Source organism: Armigeres subalbatus, chromosome 3 (assembly GCF_024139115.2).
Source record: "Armigeres subalbatus isolate Guangzhou_Male chromosome 3, GZ_Asu_2, whole genome shotgun sequence".
In the NCBI taxonomy this organism is placed as follows: Eukaryota; Metazoa; Arthropoda; class Insecta; order Diptera; family Culicidae; genus Armigeres; species Armigeres subalbatus.
This window is the reverse complement of record NC_085141.1, coordinates 83,933,909-83,949,703: the sequence shown is the minus strand read 5'-3', so window position 1 is coordinate 83,949,703 and position 15,795 is coordinate 83,933,909. Positions and strand designations below refer to the sequence as shown.

General features: G+C 39.2%; 1 protein-coding gene across 1 annotated transcript; it reads right to left on the bottom strand.

Annotated features, from left to right (window-relative positions):
* Positions 1-373: 373 nt before the first annotated feature.
* LOC134226691 (beta-1,3-glucan-binding protein-like) lies at positions 374-13,579 on the bottom strand. Its single transcript, XM_062707633.1, has 3 exons — positions 13,177-13,579; positions 2,440-2,594; positions 374-2,379 (listed from the first exon to the last, which is right to left on the bottom strand). The coding sequence occupies exons 1-3, from the start codon at positions 13,480-13,482 to the stop codon at positions 1,596-1,598; spliced, it is 1,245 nt and encodes a 414-aa protein (XP_062563617.1). The 5' UTR covers positions 13,483-13,579; the 3' UTR covers positions 374-1,595.
* Between the last annotated feature and the right edge of the window lie 2,216 nt (positions 13,580-15,795).

Below are 15,795 nucleotides of genomic sequence, written 5' to 3'. Positions count from 1 at the left end.
CTGACTCGGTCCGATACGACACAGGGAATCGGAGTGCAGAACTCTAAAAAATAGACCATTACGAAGAAATGATAGGTTTTGAAGCTTAGATTTCTGGATCCTATCCTTCGATAATAGAAATTCATAAACATAAATTAAGGATTATCAGAAAGAGAAAAAAATGTTAGGGCAAGATATGTCAGCCGAAGCAAACCCAGGGACGACGTGGCGACAAATCCAGAAAATAGAGGAAGGAACCTGATATTGGCTCAGGTCGAAGCTAAGACAAGCAGCCACCCATGATGGAAATTTTGGAAGAGACATTGACGCGCGCCATTTTTTTTTTCAACTGATTTGGAATAAAGGCAGTAGTCATGAATTATAAAGCCACAAATTAATTTTTCACATTTATTGTTATCACATTATCCGTCTATTTTATCCTAGTGTATTTGATTCAATTTGTCATGTTTGAATAGTATAGTTGAACGTCTGTATCTGAAACATGGGTATGACTTCCCCAAAGAAGTAATCACGAAATATTCAACACTGACAGCATCCAAAGAATTTCATCAGCATTGTCCGAAACAAACTCCATTTCTTCCGCAAAACCACTCGGACATACCGTTCAAACGATGCTCTTCTCTTGGATTTCGAACGGCCACTATCGCTTTTAGCAGTATGTTCACAACCTCTGCATATTAAACCATTTGGGGTTAGCTTTGTATCCAGGTATCGTGCTTTGTAGACGGCGTATAACATTTCCGAATTCATGGTCTCCGTGGGGTTAAGGTAGATTTCGAATGAAATAAACTCCAAATCTTAAAGGAATCGAACTGTGAGGAAAAACTTGGATAGGGCTTAATTTATATCAGCCTTCAAATGTACCCATTCGTATGGGTAGATCTAACTCCGGGGTAGATGCTCTGGTTTGAAATGTAGAGGTAGATAAATATTATCGTAGTTAGACTTTGTCTAATGTGAAGTTGCTCAACGGAACCATAGGTACATTTTTGGTTAAAGAAATCCCTGCAATTCGGTTCGTTGAGTTGATGATTTCTAACAAATTACTATTTCATAACTCAATTATGACACAATCTGACTTTTTTCCAGTTTATTTCATCTACTACAATAACTTAATATTGTGTTTCAAATTTGTAGTAGTGAAAGGGACCGCTTAATTATCTAGAAGTTATGTCATCATGCACTTTTCCTAAGTTAAATAATCAAATCTTTAGCAAACATAGACACAAGTCAATTTTCAGAATAGGATTTCTTCTCTATACTGAGATAGATAGAGACAATGTCAATTTTCCAAGGGGAATATTAAAATATGAGTCAACTCCTGCCTCGACCATAGATATCAGCCTGTTTTCTTCGAATTGTTTTCTCTATGACCAATAGGTGGACCGACCAACTTACAATATTTCAAGAAAAAAATAAATCTAGTGTATTTAGATTCACTAAAATACATTTCCCGCTTAAATAAAATTACCCAAGCTTTTAATTTTAGCAGTTGTGATTCTATTATTGAAAAGGGTTCTACATGTTGGATATGTTAATGCAAGATTGAAGTACAAGAGGTATCATAAAACCTCCATTACAATATCAAAATACACCTACAAAGCCCAAACTTTAACATAGTCAACCTGAAGCGAAGCATCCTTTCCATCATTTTTGTCCAAATTCCACGTAGGCAACCAATTCTCGCGACCATTCCAGAAATCCGTTGCCGCTTGAGGAGAACTATTCAACCACGGTTTGCCACCAGGATTGTCTCCATTATCCGGAAAATAACCATTAACGCCACCAATTGCCAGATTCAAAATGAAGTGAAACTCTTGATCGAAGGGTGCCATCTTGCTTCCATATCGCCATGGGTTCTCCATATTGAGTCTATCAAAACCGGCCCGTTTCCAGAACCCTTCTCCGCCGTCGAAACTGGTCACATTCTCCCCATTGATGCTGACCGTAATACCTTCCGGAGTCCACACAAATCCGTAAGTGTTGAACCCCTTGCTGAATTCCTCCCCAGGAACAGCATTCTTCGTCAGCGTTGCCGTATTGTAACCGTTGTGCGACGGATTCGGTCCAAAATGCAGTGTCTGTCCGACCTGCCGGGTTCCAATCTGCACTCCATTTACCGTCAAATTCTCATTGCCCCGTGATTCCATTAGGTCAATTTCCCCAGATGCTGGCCAGGTTCCGTAAGCATTTCGCTTCGGTAGCAACCAAATTGCTGGCCACAGCCAATCCCCGGAAGGAAGTTTGGCACGAACTTCCGCACGACCGTATTTGAAGTTGAATGATGGCAGTGTCCTGATGCGGGCGCTCTTAACCGGGTTAAGAACGTGCGTGGGCGTTCCTGCACGCTCGCAACCCCAGAATGCGGCGTTGGTACACCTATGGCAAATCAGTGAAAATAATTCAATATGAACATTACGTTTATTCAACAATACTCACTGTTCAACGGGATGATTGCCGCGCAGATTGATAGTTCCGGAAGATAAGAAGTGTTCGCCGTACTCATCGGCCGTCAGCGTGGGGCGAATGTAGAGAATGCCGTTTTCGACAAACGAATTCGATCGATTATTTGTGTACCACTCGAATTCCCAATTCTGCAATTGTACAAAATAATTAGAATGACATTTTTGGATGAAAAAATTTCATGTGAAGGTTAAAAGGGCATCTTGTCATTCTTGTCACACTTATCGTGTGGGGTTTCCAATTAGCCTTGCGATCCATTGCCAATTCGGAGATATCTTGGTCGATTCTCGGTCTGCTACAGGATGTTTTCGGATGAGAAACATTCTCGACTTCCTGGACATAGTGTATCCATTGTAATTGCCACACAAGATACATACTCATGAAATAGCGGGCTCTCAAATAATAACTGAAGAAATGCTATTAGAATACTAAATTAAAAAACCCAGATTAATCCACCTAGCGGTGATGGTGCCTTTCTCGACCTTCGTAAAATGTGTGTGCTTGAAAATAGATGAGCTAGTAACTAGGAGTAAAAAAGACAAATTTCTTTGTCCATTCTATGAAAATCAGATTATTTATGGCAAAGATATTGTAGATCCAGTTGAAAACCGAAAATCATATTTTGTCCCATTCCCGGATGTCGCGACTGCATCGCGAGTGGTGCCCGACTATGGCACAGTTGCGCACTACTCGCGATGCAGTTGCAACATCCGGAAATGCGTGAAAATGCGATTGTTGCGAGACCTCGGTTCGGTTTTCAGCTTGATCTACAATATGCTAATAAGAATTTCGACATTTTTGTTTCCTTTTCCAATCTTTTTGACGTACATACCCCTGTTTTATTTTACCCAGTCATATATTTTAAGGATAGCACTTTTGGATGTAAATTGAACTGAAGCTCCGACTACACAAAAAGGAAACGAAAATGTCATTCCCATCAAGCGAGCGGAGGGCAATATTTGTTATGATATAAATCTCATGACCGTCTTTCTGCCAAACTCCCGTATGAAGAGGGTGGAAGTGTATCAGTGTGGAAGCATCCGATAGTTCGTTTTCGGAAAGAAATTATAGCCTTTCGGTACAACTTTGTTAGACAAGAAAGGCAAAAAGTATTTTGCCCATAATTTCTAAGGTAATAGTCCAATCTGGCCAACTTTGAATAAAAAATAATAGAACAGAATTCCGCGTCTAATGCAATTTGTTGTGAGTAAATCGGTTGAGGGTAAGTCCATTAAAAGTCAGCTAGACTTTTTTACTCGCTTTTTTATAACACATAGTATATTTTGGCCATAATTTCTGTGCCCATGGTCCAAATTTTCAATAGAAAACAATACGACAGGATTCCGCGTCGAATGAAACTTGTTGGAATTATAGATAGTGGAATACATAGATGAGTGAAGATAAATCCTCTGTCTCCAAACGAACTGTCAAACGTGTTTCCAAACGAGCATGACGTCACGATTTCAATGGAAACGTTAAGGGCTGTGACGTCATATGCGACTGTGCACGGGCAAAAAAATCGACTCAGCCATGCTTTCGCTCATCTATATATTCTACTATCTATAGTTGGAATTAAATCGGTTGAGGATGAGTTCCAAAAAAGTGAGCTAAACTTTTCGCACTTTTGGTGCGCGCACACGCACACACAGAGACATCATCGCAGTTCGTCGAGCTTATACGTATATAACACTATGGGTCTCCAGGCCTTCTGTAAAAGTTTGGTTTTGGAGCGAACATACAGCCTTTTCGTATAAAAAGGCAAAAATGGTGTTTCGGCCATAACTTCCGATCCCATAGTCCGATCTAGCCAATTTTCAATAGAAAACAATGGGACAAGATTCTGCGTCGAATGCAATCTGTTGCGAGCGACCTGAGAAGCACACATATTGCACATCAATCACAGTAACTTATATATGACCGGATTCAGTCACAATATGGTTACTGCAACCAGATTTGTTGAACTTGTGTTTCTTGGGGAATAGATGAAGTCTAAGTGCTAAAAAAAGTGAGCTAGACTTTTTCGAACTCTTTTTCACAATAAATAGTAATTTGACCATAACATCTAAGCCCATAGTCCGATCTGGCCAATTTTCAATAAGAAAATATGAGACATTCTGCGTCGAATGCAATTTGCTCGCAAATCGGTTGAGGAAAAGTGCCTGAAAAATGAGTGAGTTTTTTTAGCGATTTTTCCATAAAAAGGCAAAAAATGATATAATTTTCGATCCCATAGTCTGATATGGCCAATTTTCAATAGGAAACAACGGGACAGGATTCTACGTCGAATGCAACTTGTTGTGAGCAAATCGGTTAAGGATATGTGCCCGAAAAATGAGTGACATTTTTTACGCGATTTTTTCGTATGAATTTGTATTTTGGCCATAACTTTCGATCCCATAGTTCGATCTGGCCAATTTCAAATAGAAAACAATGGGACAGGATTCTGCGTCGAATGCAACTTGTTGCTAGCAAATCGGTTAAGGATAAGTGCCCGAAAAATGAGTGACCTTTTTTACGCGATTTTTTCGTATGAATTTGTATTTTGGCCATAACTTCTGATCCCATAGTCCGATCTGGCCAATTTCAAATAGGAAACAATGGGAGAGGATTCTGCGTCGAATGCAACTTGTTGCGAGCAAATCGGTTGAGGGTAAGTGCCCGAAAAATGAGTGACATTTTTTACGCGATTTTTTTGTATGAATTTGTATTTTGGCCATAACTTCTGATCCCATAGTCCGATCTGGCCAATTTCAAATAGGAAACAATGGGACAGGATTTTGCGTCGAATGCAACTTGTTGCGAGCAAATCGGTTGAGGATAAGTGCCCGAAAAATGAGTGACATTTTTTACGCGATTTTTTTGTATGAATTTGTATTTTGGCCATAACTTCTGATCCCATAGTCCGATCTGGCCAATTTCAAATAGGAAACAATGGGAGAGGATTCTGCGTCGAATGCAACTTGTTGCGAGCAAATCGGTTGAGGGTAAGTGCCCGAAAAATGAGTGACATTTTTTACGCGATTTTTTTGTATGAATTTGTATTTTGGCCATAACTTCTGATCCCATAGTCCGATCTGGCCAATTTCAAATAGGAAACAATGGGACAGGATTTTGCGTCGAATGCAACTTGTTGCGAGCAAATCGGTTGAGGATAAGTGCCCGAAAAATGAGTGACATTTTACACGATTTTTTTTGTATGAATTTGTATTTTGGCCATAACTTCTGATCCCATAGTCCGATCTGGCCAATTTCAAATAGGAAACAATGGGACAGGATTTTGCGTCGAATGCAACTTGTTGCGAGCAAATCGGTTGAGGATAAGTGCCCGAAAAATGAGTGACATTTTTTACGCGATTTTTTCGTATGAATTTATATTTTGGCCATAACTTTCGATCCCATAGTCCGATCTGGCCAATTTCAAATAGGAAACAATGGGACAGGATTCTGCGTCGAATGCAACTTGTTGCGAGCAAATCGGTTGAGGGTAAGTGCCCGAAATGTGAGTGACATTTTTGAGTAGTTTTGCGCGCACACACACACACACACACACACACACACACACACACACACACACACACACACACACACACACACACACACACACACACACACACACACAGACATCACCTCAATTCGTCGAACTGAGTCGATTGGTATATAACACTATGGGTCTCCGGGCATTCTATAAAAAGTTTGGTTTTGGAGCGATCATATAGCCTTTACCGTATACTTAGTATACGAGAAAGGCAAAACAGGCCAAGTTCTAGTTGGAATTAAGGACATCAGTGTGGGAATTTAGTAAGTTAGTCTTAGCGTGTAATTATAAATTAACAAAACAGCGTGTCAAATTGGTGACCAGCAAGCCATGGCTCGGCCTCTTCTTGTCAGATCTCCGTGGCATGCACACGCATCCACGGAGAGCTGCTGTCATCGCATTTCGCTTCGGCAATCTGGGGCCAAGCATTTTGGCGATCCTGCCAACCATCTAAGACGAGTTTAGTACTCTCCATTTAATTCCACTAAATATTTTGTTAACTTCGCAGATACGTATTTCGACCACAACTGTGTGATCGTCTTCAGTGTCTCGTACTTGACTCGACTTGACAAGTACGGGACACTGAAGACGACCACACAGTTGTGGTAGAAATACGTATCAGCAAAGATAACAAAATAATTAGTGGCATTAAATGGAAAGTACTAAACTCATCTTAGATGGTTGAATACATTCTACTAAAAAGAGCTTAAAATATTTTTTCAGATCCTGCCAAGCTATTTTTTGAATTCTGACGCTGATTTCAAAAGGTGAGTTGTGATGTGAAAGGCGGTAATGTGCGGTTTGGAAAATCACAAAGCGCGTCGGGACGGCCGCTGGAAAATGGATTGTGGTTAGGAAAATTTCTAATTTCCTGAGAGATCAATATCATAACACTAGGTACTGAACATACAATCTATTGACTTCCAGATCGTGGTTCTGCGATTAAAAAGTACGATGTTAAGACAGTATTTTGGAGCTCAGTTTTCAAAGAAATTAGTCAGTTTGTCAAGAGGTGAGCCAGCCTCTCAAATAAAGACAAAAAAATAAAGTCGTTTTCTCAAATGCAATATGGTCAATGTTCTTCTTCGTCTCGCGCAAATAACTTAGGAAAAGTCATTGCGTCATATGTTAGAGGATTTTTTTTCCTTTTTTATTTTACATTAACATATCAGCGTGCCAATTGGTGAGCAGCAAGCCATGACTCGGCCTCTCCGTGGCGTTTTTCCTGGCACTTGTTTCTTGGCTCTGCATCGAATATTTTCATTGAATATGTGTACATAGCATGAGCGAGGCGTTCCCATTTCTATAACCTTTCCAATTCCACTAATTGATACGTAACGATGTCTTGATGCAGGTGTGGCGAGCGATGTTCTTCGACTATATGTGGTCCTTTTGATGATTGCCTGAGCCACTTTTCAGCTTTTGGTAGAAAAAGGCTGGAGCTTGGAATCACCAGCCGCCGGAGGCGATATTACCTCATGTGGTGGCTTCGTCGGCAACATTTGAACGAGATGACACCCAACGCCATTCATCGACCTGTGTTAGCTCGAGGATTTCTGTCAGCCTGAAGACAACGCATTGGAAGTGTGTGATTCTCCATCACAGGTTTCTACAGCTTTGGACCAAGTATGGCTGCCGACAATTCTTGCCTCGGAGTTTCAAGTAACGAATTATCGTTTTTTCCAAGATTGCCGCAGCTCCACTGAGCGGTAATCGTCAGTAGAGTAGCCCGAAAAGTAGCATGGCGGACGTCCCAGCCTACTCCAGGAACCCCAAATGTGCTGCACGAGCACTTTTTCGTGAACAACTAAAATTGCTACCAGTCCAATGGGATCGAAGATACTTATTATGATGCGTAGTACTTCCCTCATCGTTGGAACAACGTCTTGTAGGAGCTTTTTTTTTACTGGAAAACTCCTTTAAAAAAAACATACCTTGTTGTGGAATCTAAGTCATTCCAGGCACACGTTCGTAGGGAGCAGATATGTCGAATATTCATTCTTAAGTAATTCTGTTGAATGCTCTCCTACCCGTGTTAGAACTTCTTACGAGTTAGACAGAAATGTTTGAGGTTAAACCCAACCTTGGAGTGTATAAACCTGACTTGCTCTACTAGTTGTATAGCTTTTTGCTCTGTATGTACGCGCCCGGAAAATTGTTCACGTAGGATTTTTTGTGATTGCTTCGGCCGCTCGTGGAAACTGTTCAAAACACATTTCAGCGTTTCGAGTTTTCACAAACTGGACTGATGAAGGCGATCGTTGAAATGTCCATCACAAAGTCTTTCGAACGATATAAAGGGATCATCGTGCCTAGGGACGTTCCGATATTTCCGATGTATCGGAATATCGATATATTTGTTTCGATATCCGATATTTTTGTATCGATACTTTGCTTTCAATATATCGGTCATATCGATATTTTCGCTTTCGATATCGATATATCGAATTAGAAAAAAGACACAATAAATACAAAAGCATTTTATTTTGAGAAAAAAAAGTACTTCACGTGGTAAAATAAATATGCAGCTCTATTTACAATAACCATAAAACGGATCTATAGAACCTATTTTCGATATGATTTTTTTCAGTGACGTAGATGATGCAGATTGAGTGCAATGCCGCCGCAAACAGTTTTGACAACACGACAGCACCGCTGTGCAAAATCTGTCACACCGCTGGTCCTTAACTTTTCACGTCAATTTAATTATTTATGAAATGTACTCATAGGAAGAATTTTTTTTGGATATTAGAAAGATTTTTCTGTGAAAATCAGAAAGTCAAAGAATTCCCCATGGAAATTTAAAAAAAAAACCCTTTGGCACATGTAAAGAATTTTCTCTGGAAGTTCAGAATATATCTTTGGAATTCTGAATAGGTTGTGGTTATTATAAACACACCTAACAACAATTCTTTCTTTAAAAACACTGATAAATATATACTGTTGAAAACAATCAGTATAGTAGTTTCACATTTCTCACAGATTTCATAGGATTGAAGGCAAAATTTAAACAATAAAAAAAATAAAACGCTGAAAACGACGCCACTCCAGATTAATACTACTGACGAAACTCACCTCTAGAAGCTGATTGGATTAAATAATAGGGAAAGGTCATTTATAATTATGTTTATGAAGGAATACCGGCTTGACCCAAACGCTGAACACGACTTATATTCCGAACACTGGCAGTTTACCGCCAAGTTCTGAACTTGAAGTTTTAGATACGGAGGATTAATATTACAATTGACCTCTCCCGTCAAAAATTGTATCTCATTTTATTGTCCCAGTCGATTCTTTGGCTTATTTAAAATCAACTTTCCCAAAGAACCCATATTTTTTGAAAATAGTTAGATTTTTAAAATCGAAAACAAAATCCGAAAAAGTGCTGCACATGTTAACCGTCTAGAAAAATTCACCCAATGTTCGTTCAAAATCGGACCAATCCTAAAAAAACAGCACATTTTCGATTTTTGTTTTAAATTTTATTAATACTTAGAAACGTAAAAAAATATGGATTCTTTGGAAAAAATGACCTTAAATAAGCCAAAGAATCAGCAGACAATAAAACAAGATACATTTTTTGTCCGGAAAGGTCAATTGAGCGAATAAAAAAATTTGACGGGAAAGGTCAATTAAACATCCTATTTAAAGAATAAATACAGATAAAATGATCATTTAAAAGCGAGTGTTCGGAATTTGAGTCAGAATGGTAATACAATAGATAACACACAACAAACATCTTTCAAAAATTCTAATGTAAATATCATATGATTTTCCGATATATCGATATTTTTATTCCAATATATCGGTGATATCGATACTTTGATTCGATTATCGTATCGAATCAAATATCGATATTTTCAAGTATCGGAACGTCCCTAATCGTGCCAAAAGAATAGTTGAGCGGATCTATCTTCTGGTCGGATAATAATCTGGTGGAACATTTCGCAAATATCTGCACTGATGGCCACCTTGAACTAGTGAGAGGAGCTTAGAACTCCTGGAAGAGATGTGCGAAGAGCATAGCTAAACGATTGCGATTGGCTTGGTTTCCTGCAGCTCGGGTTTTGATGCTACTCTACGTTCAAGGCCGTGAAATCGCTTTTGCAATGGTGGTAAGCAATTTGAAAAATCAGCATTGTCATAAGTATTTCCACTTTCTGTGTTGAACTTAATCCTAGATTAAAAAAAACACATTAATAAAGCAAAAAAAAAAAAAAAAAGAAGTATTTCCACAGCAAACCTGTTCTGAATAGATTCAAAAATCTGCTTTGTATGTCCTCGAGAATTTGATTTTTGTCCTCCTTTTCTCGAAAATGAAGTTTTTTTCTCGAAATAATTATTTATGGAGTTTTTGAAGTTTATTGGCAATCAAGAAGGAATTACGTAGAATATCAGTAAAAAAAATCCCAAGAAATCCAAAAGTACTTCCTTAGAATCCTTTAAGGGATTCTCCAGAATCTCACTCACTCAGCTTTATGGGGCCAACGTCAAAGATCTCCATTCGAGGAGGCTGGCTAACAGATGCCGTCTCTACTCTTTTGTAATGTATAGCTAACCAACCTTCATTTACAGTCACAAATTTCTGTTGATATCGATTTTTGATAGCATTATGAAGCTCAGTATCCGAGATCCTGTTGGTAAAGTCATCAAGCCCAAATAAAATTGAAGACAAAGCCGCTGCCATTTGATTACAATTAACGTTTCGCGTCAAAAATTGTATCTCGTTTTATTGACTCAGTCGATTCATTGGCTTATTTAAGGTCAACTTTCCCAAAGAACCCATATTTTTTGAAGCCTCTATTTTTAAAATCAAAAACAAAAGCTTTTTCGTGCTGCACGTGTGAACCGGCCTGAAAAATTCACCCGATGTTAGTTCATAATCGGGCCAATCTAAAAAAAAACAGCACTTTTACGATTTTTGTTTTAAATTTTGAAAATACTTAGAGGCGTCAAAAATATGAGTTCTTTGACCTTAAATAAGCCAAAGAATCGATTGTGCGAATAATTTTTTTTACGTTATAAGACAGGAACAAATTTTATTATCTTCTTCTGTTCCCGCACTCTCAAAATTTTGTGGTTACATTTATTATTTGAGAAAGGATTTCATTTTTTTACCAGAAAAGTAATAAAATTCATTATCGAAAGACCAATAAGACAAAAAAGAAATCAATATTTGTTCCTACATTGAATACTTTTTTGGAAACTTTCCTCGGTTCATTTCTGCTGCTTCTTATGTAGCGTACACATTAGGGTGCCAATGAAAATAGATTCGAATTCCAAAAACGGGTAGTGCTGAAAAGCTTCATCTCCTCGAAAAAAGTCCCTATGCAAAATTACAGCTCAATCGGACTTCGTTAAGTGTTTGACCAAAGCGGTCAAGGTTTGACCAAAGCGGTCATATTTGTGAAATGAATTGAAACATTGATAATAAAAAAAATCTCCGATTTTGTCCCCTTCCCTATTTTATCACGTCAAAAATCACTAAGGGTGATAAAATTGGGATATTACTGTATTCTGATCAGGAATTGAAAAAGGTCTTAATAATGTTTCCAATGGCTACTGCTAGGTCCTTTACAATACAATACATTTTCTTCCGGGATGCTATAAGTTTCAGCAACCTCTGTTTAAACAACACAACGTTATGTTGACATAAGAATATTTATGATAATAAATTCATCTCGGACAGTACGTTGTGGAATATTATCACAGGTGTAGAATACAAGTTCGTACTTCTCTAAGACAATTAAAAATTTGAATTAAAAAAAATAGCATGATTTTAAATCCTAGATCTATAGGAAGTTACCATCGTCGGGGTGAGAATGGTTCAGTGACCTCACCGACAGTCTGGAGGTCGGATAACAAAATCGTTCAAAAAGGTCTCTTATAATTCAGTTTTCTTGTCCTCTGATATATCAAATCTATCTACAAGCATTCTATGAAGTTGAAACGAATATATCCCGTTAGGCATAAAGACGTTAGGCCTAAGTACGTTAGGCATAATGTACGTTAGGTATAATGGACGTGTCGCATAAGATGACCCAAAGAACAGGCTGCCTTTGCGAGTTTAAGAAATATCTGGAAAAACAGGCAGATAAGTGAACGCACCAAAATACAAAATACGAATGAAGGCAACAAAATACGAATAAAATCTGTGCTGTTATACGCTAGCGAAACATGGTGTGTATCAGTGGAGAACACTGCAGCTGCAGGAACGGCTGCAGGTGTTCATTAACAGATGCCTGCGGTATATAATTCGGGCCTGGTGGCCTCACAACTGGATCTCAAACAACGAGCTCCATCGTCGTTGTCACCAGAGGCCGATAGCAACAGAAATTCGGAATTGGAAGTGGGGCTGGGTCGGCCACACTCTACGTAGGGGCCGAAACGAAATCCGGAGGTGTACAGAATCCATAAGTAAGTAAGTAAGTAAAAAGAACAGCCCACGACATAAAGAAGGCAGAATTATGCCAAACATCCATTATGCCTAACGTACCATATTCCTAACGTCCGTTATGCCTAACGTCCATTATGCCTAACGTACTTATGCGGGGCCCTCTTTAGCCGTGCGGTAAGATGCGCGGCTACAAAGCAAGACCATGCTGAGGGTTGCTGGGTTCGATTCCCGGTGCCGGTCTAGACAATCTTCGGATTGGAAATTGTCTCAACTTCCCTGGGCATAAAAGTATCATCGTGTTAGCCTCATGATATACGAATGCAAAAATGGTAACTTGGCTTAGAAACCTCGCAGTTAATAACTGTGGAAGTGCTTAACGAACACTAAGCTGCGAGGCGGCAATGTCCCAGTGGGGGATGTAATGCCAATGAAGAAGAAGAAGAAGACTAATGCCTAACGTCTTTACGCCTAACGTCACGGATCCAGTTGAAACAGTGACCCATTCTCACCCCCATTTGACCCATAGTCACCCCCGACGACGGTACTCGAAGATTGGTCCTTTCTTTTTGTTCGAGGCATCTTTTTTGCATTCATGAAGATCATAATACTTCACGGAAACACACTTTTGCTCTAATCCCGACGTACTTTATGACAGTTCATAAACATAACATACACTACTTTTACTGATTCTAAAGTTGATGGCGGAACCATTTGTTACGAGTTGATTCCGCTCTCTACAAACTGAACTGACCTACTCAATACCAATATACTTATTACTTACTCCGCCACCGGCAAGCGTGTTTTCGTGCTCCCAAATCTCAAAATCGAAAAAGTCGAAGTTGTCTTGAAAGATCAGATCGCCACTGCAAAACGTTCTTCCCCGCTGGATCATGCTGCCACTGGCCGTGGTTGGTGATTGCACGCATTTGTTGCGATCCCGAATGAGCGGAGCACGACCACCGGCAGGGCCGGCACCGAAACTACCTCGACTCTCGGTAGCGTCAACGGCATCCGCTTCAGCACCGGCTGCAGCAGAAACACCAACCACTAATAGCACAAGCGATAATAAGCCACGCGATACGATCATCGCTGTTTTGCTCAACAATTACGCGTGCCTACCCACAATATGCGACCAAACCGGTCCGAAACTATCGCCGAACTGAGTCTGACGCTCGGAACTGGAAATGGCTTTATAATCCAGTCTTTGTTATTATAATAAGTACAACATTTGAGAGGAAGAGAGAACTGATCCGTGGAACGTGTTTGAAGGCGAGATGAGTTTAATCGATCATTGTGGGATTTATTGCCGTGAACGATTATGCTGCAATCCGCTCAAATAATGCGCCGCGTTCGGGCTGTCCCGGGAATCCCACATCGTAGGACTATGGTAATCTTTTTCTGTCTTTCTATCGTGGCTCTACGTTGCTGTTGGAACTAAGCCTGTCCATAAATTGAATTTGCAGTACATGTGGCAAGCAGAAAATTATACTCAGTTTAGAATTTTGTTCACCCACCGGGAAATATCCCCCAATGTCAATAGACAGAGAATCGAACTTGTCATTTTTAAGCTCAGTGGCAGCTCAATACCGTAGCTCGCCAGCCCAACTGGAAACCTGAACAGTGGTAACACCAGAAATAATCGCAGGGTAATTGTTCCAGTTCTCCATCTCATAGCTCCTATATGCATGTAATGGAAAGCAAATGAACTAGGTTTCATATTTTTGATGATTTTTCGTCACATATCTGTTGGAGTACCAAAAGAATAAATGTCTACAAATATCATTATTACAATTATCCTATTTATAATGAGGTTGAGTGAGAGCAGACGCTTCTACAAATTAATTTGTTTCGAGATAACACCAATGTTGTTGATCAGAATGAAAAGTGGAACAGTTACCCTATAAAAATACTGTGAATATGTTGCATTGTTACATCCATTTAATGAGTTTTGATGTGTTATTTAGATCCAAATGATGTGTCATCACTAGTAATAGAAAAAATATTCAATTCTTAGCTTCATTTTCATTGGTTATGTGTTTCAGTGTTATCTGTTATCTTACATCTAAGCTAAATGAATGAAAAATAAATAAATGAATATTCATCCAGCTCTCTTAACTTGTGAGAGCAAATATGTGCCACCATAGGCGGCACGCAGAAATATTTCTTCCGTAGACTTTAAATGTACTGCCACGAGCATTGTTCAGGTCTCGTCTCATGTCCGTAAACAGCCCTGCCGAACGTATTCAAGCTATCGGCCAAATTTTAGAACTAACACCTACTAACGAATTGAATTTATGAGAGATGTTGCTTTCTGAAATTTTGATTTGAGATCGTTGTTGCATTAGTGGCTACATTATTCACATCAGCAGTGAACGGTGTTTTGAAAATGGAAATTGCATTGAAAATTTTTGTTAAAGGATTTCGATTTTACCAGCGTGCTTAATAGATTTGCATGAATTGTTTCCAGCTAGTTGACTGTGCCAAAGCGTTGTTTCAAACGCCTTTATGCTGAAAAATAAAACTACAACGTGTTGATCCTTTCCTTGCAACTCGATGTCCAAGCCATTGAGGTGTTTGGTGATATCTTCTAGAAAAGCAAAGTCAATCACCCATTCAGAATCATTCATCTCGTTTATTGGTTTTTCTTTATCTTGAAAAAATAGCGCGTTTTCTTTGCGAAGATAATAAAATATCTCAAGAATATAGTACCACAGTTTAGTCAACGAACTTCCCAACATACAGCATATCTCCGTATTCTGCCTCCATTAAGTCAACATCAGTTGGAATTGCCGGTGGTTGAGTCCCCTCGCCTTGATAAAGTGAATTGTTCACGCCGAATGCCGAGATCAGAATTAATTGAAATTTTAAAATCGCTATATATCAGGAGCCCGTTGACCGATTTTTAAAAATCTTTAATTGATCTTTCACATATCTCATGTAGTTTCATCCTACTGGTGTTTTGCGTTTCTTGGGGCGTTCAGATTATCCCTGGAATGCCGTGAGACAGAATGCCAATCACCAATCGAAAAATAGTTAAATTCGGTTTACTCAATAAATGATAGCGTAGTTCACTAAAATACCATAAGGATATACCACATGAGCTTTTTGAACATCCCTAGGTGCCTTCGGCAGGGTCTACTATGTATATTGGAAAAATGGACATGAGAGGGGTGGGAATAACTTCGAGCTACTTCGAGCTGCTCATTGGACAGCATTATTGTCTCATTCTTTCACTTTCTTCTTCTTCTTATTGGCATTACATCCCCACACTGGGACAGAGCCGCCTCGCAGCTTAGTTTTTCATTAAGCACTTCCACAGTTGTTAACTGCGAGGTTTCTAAGCCAGGTTACCATTTTTGCATTCGTATATCATGAGGCTAGCACGATGATACTTTTATGC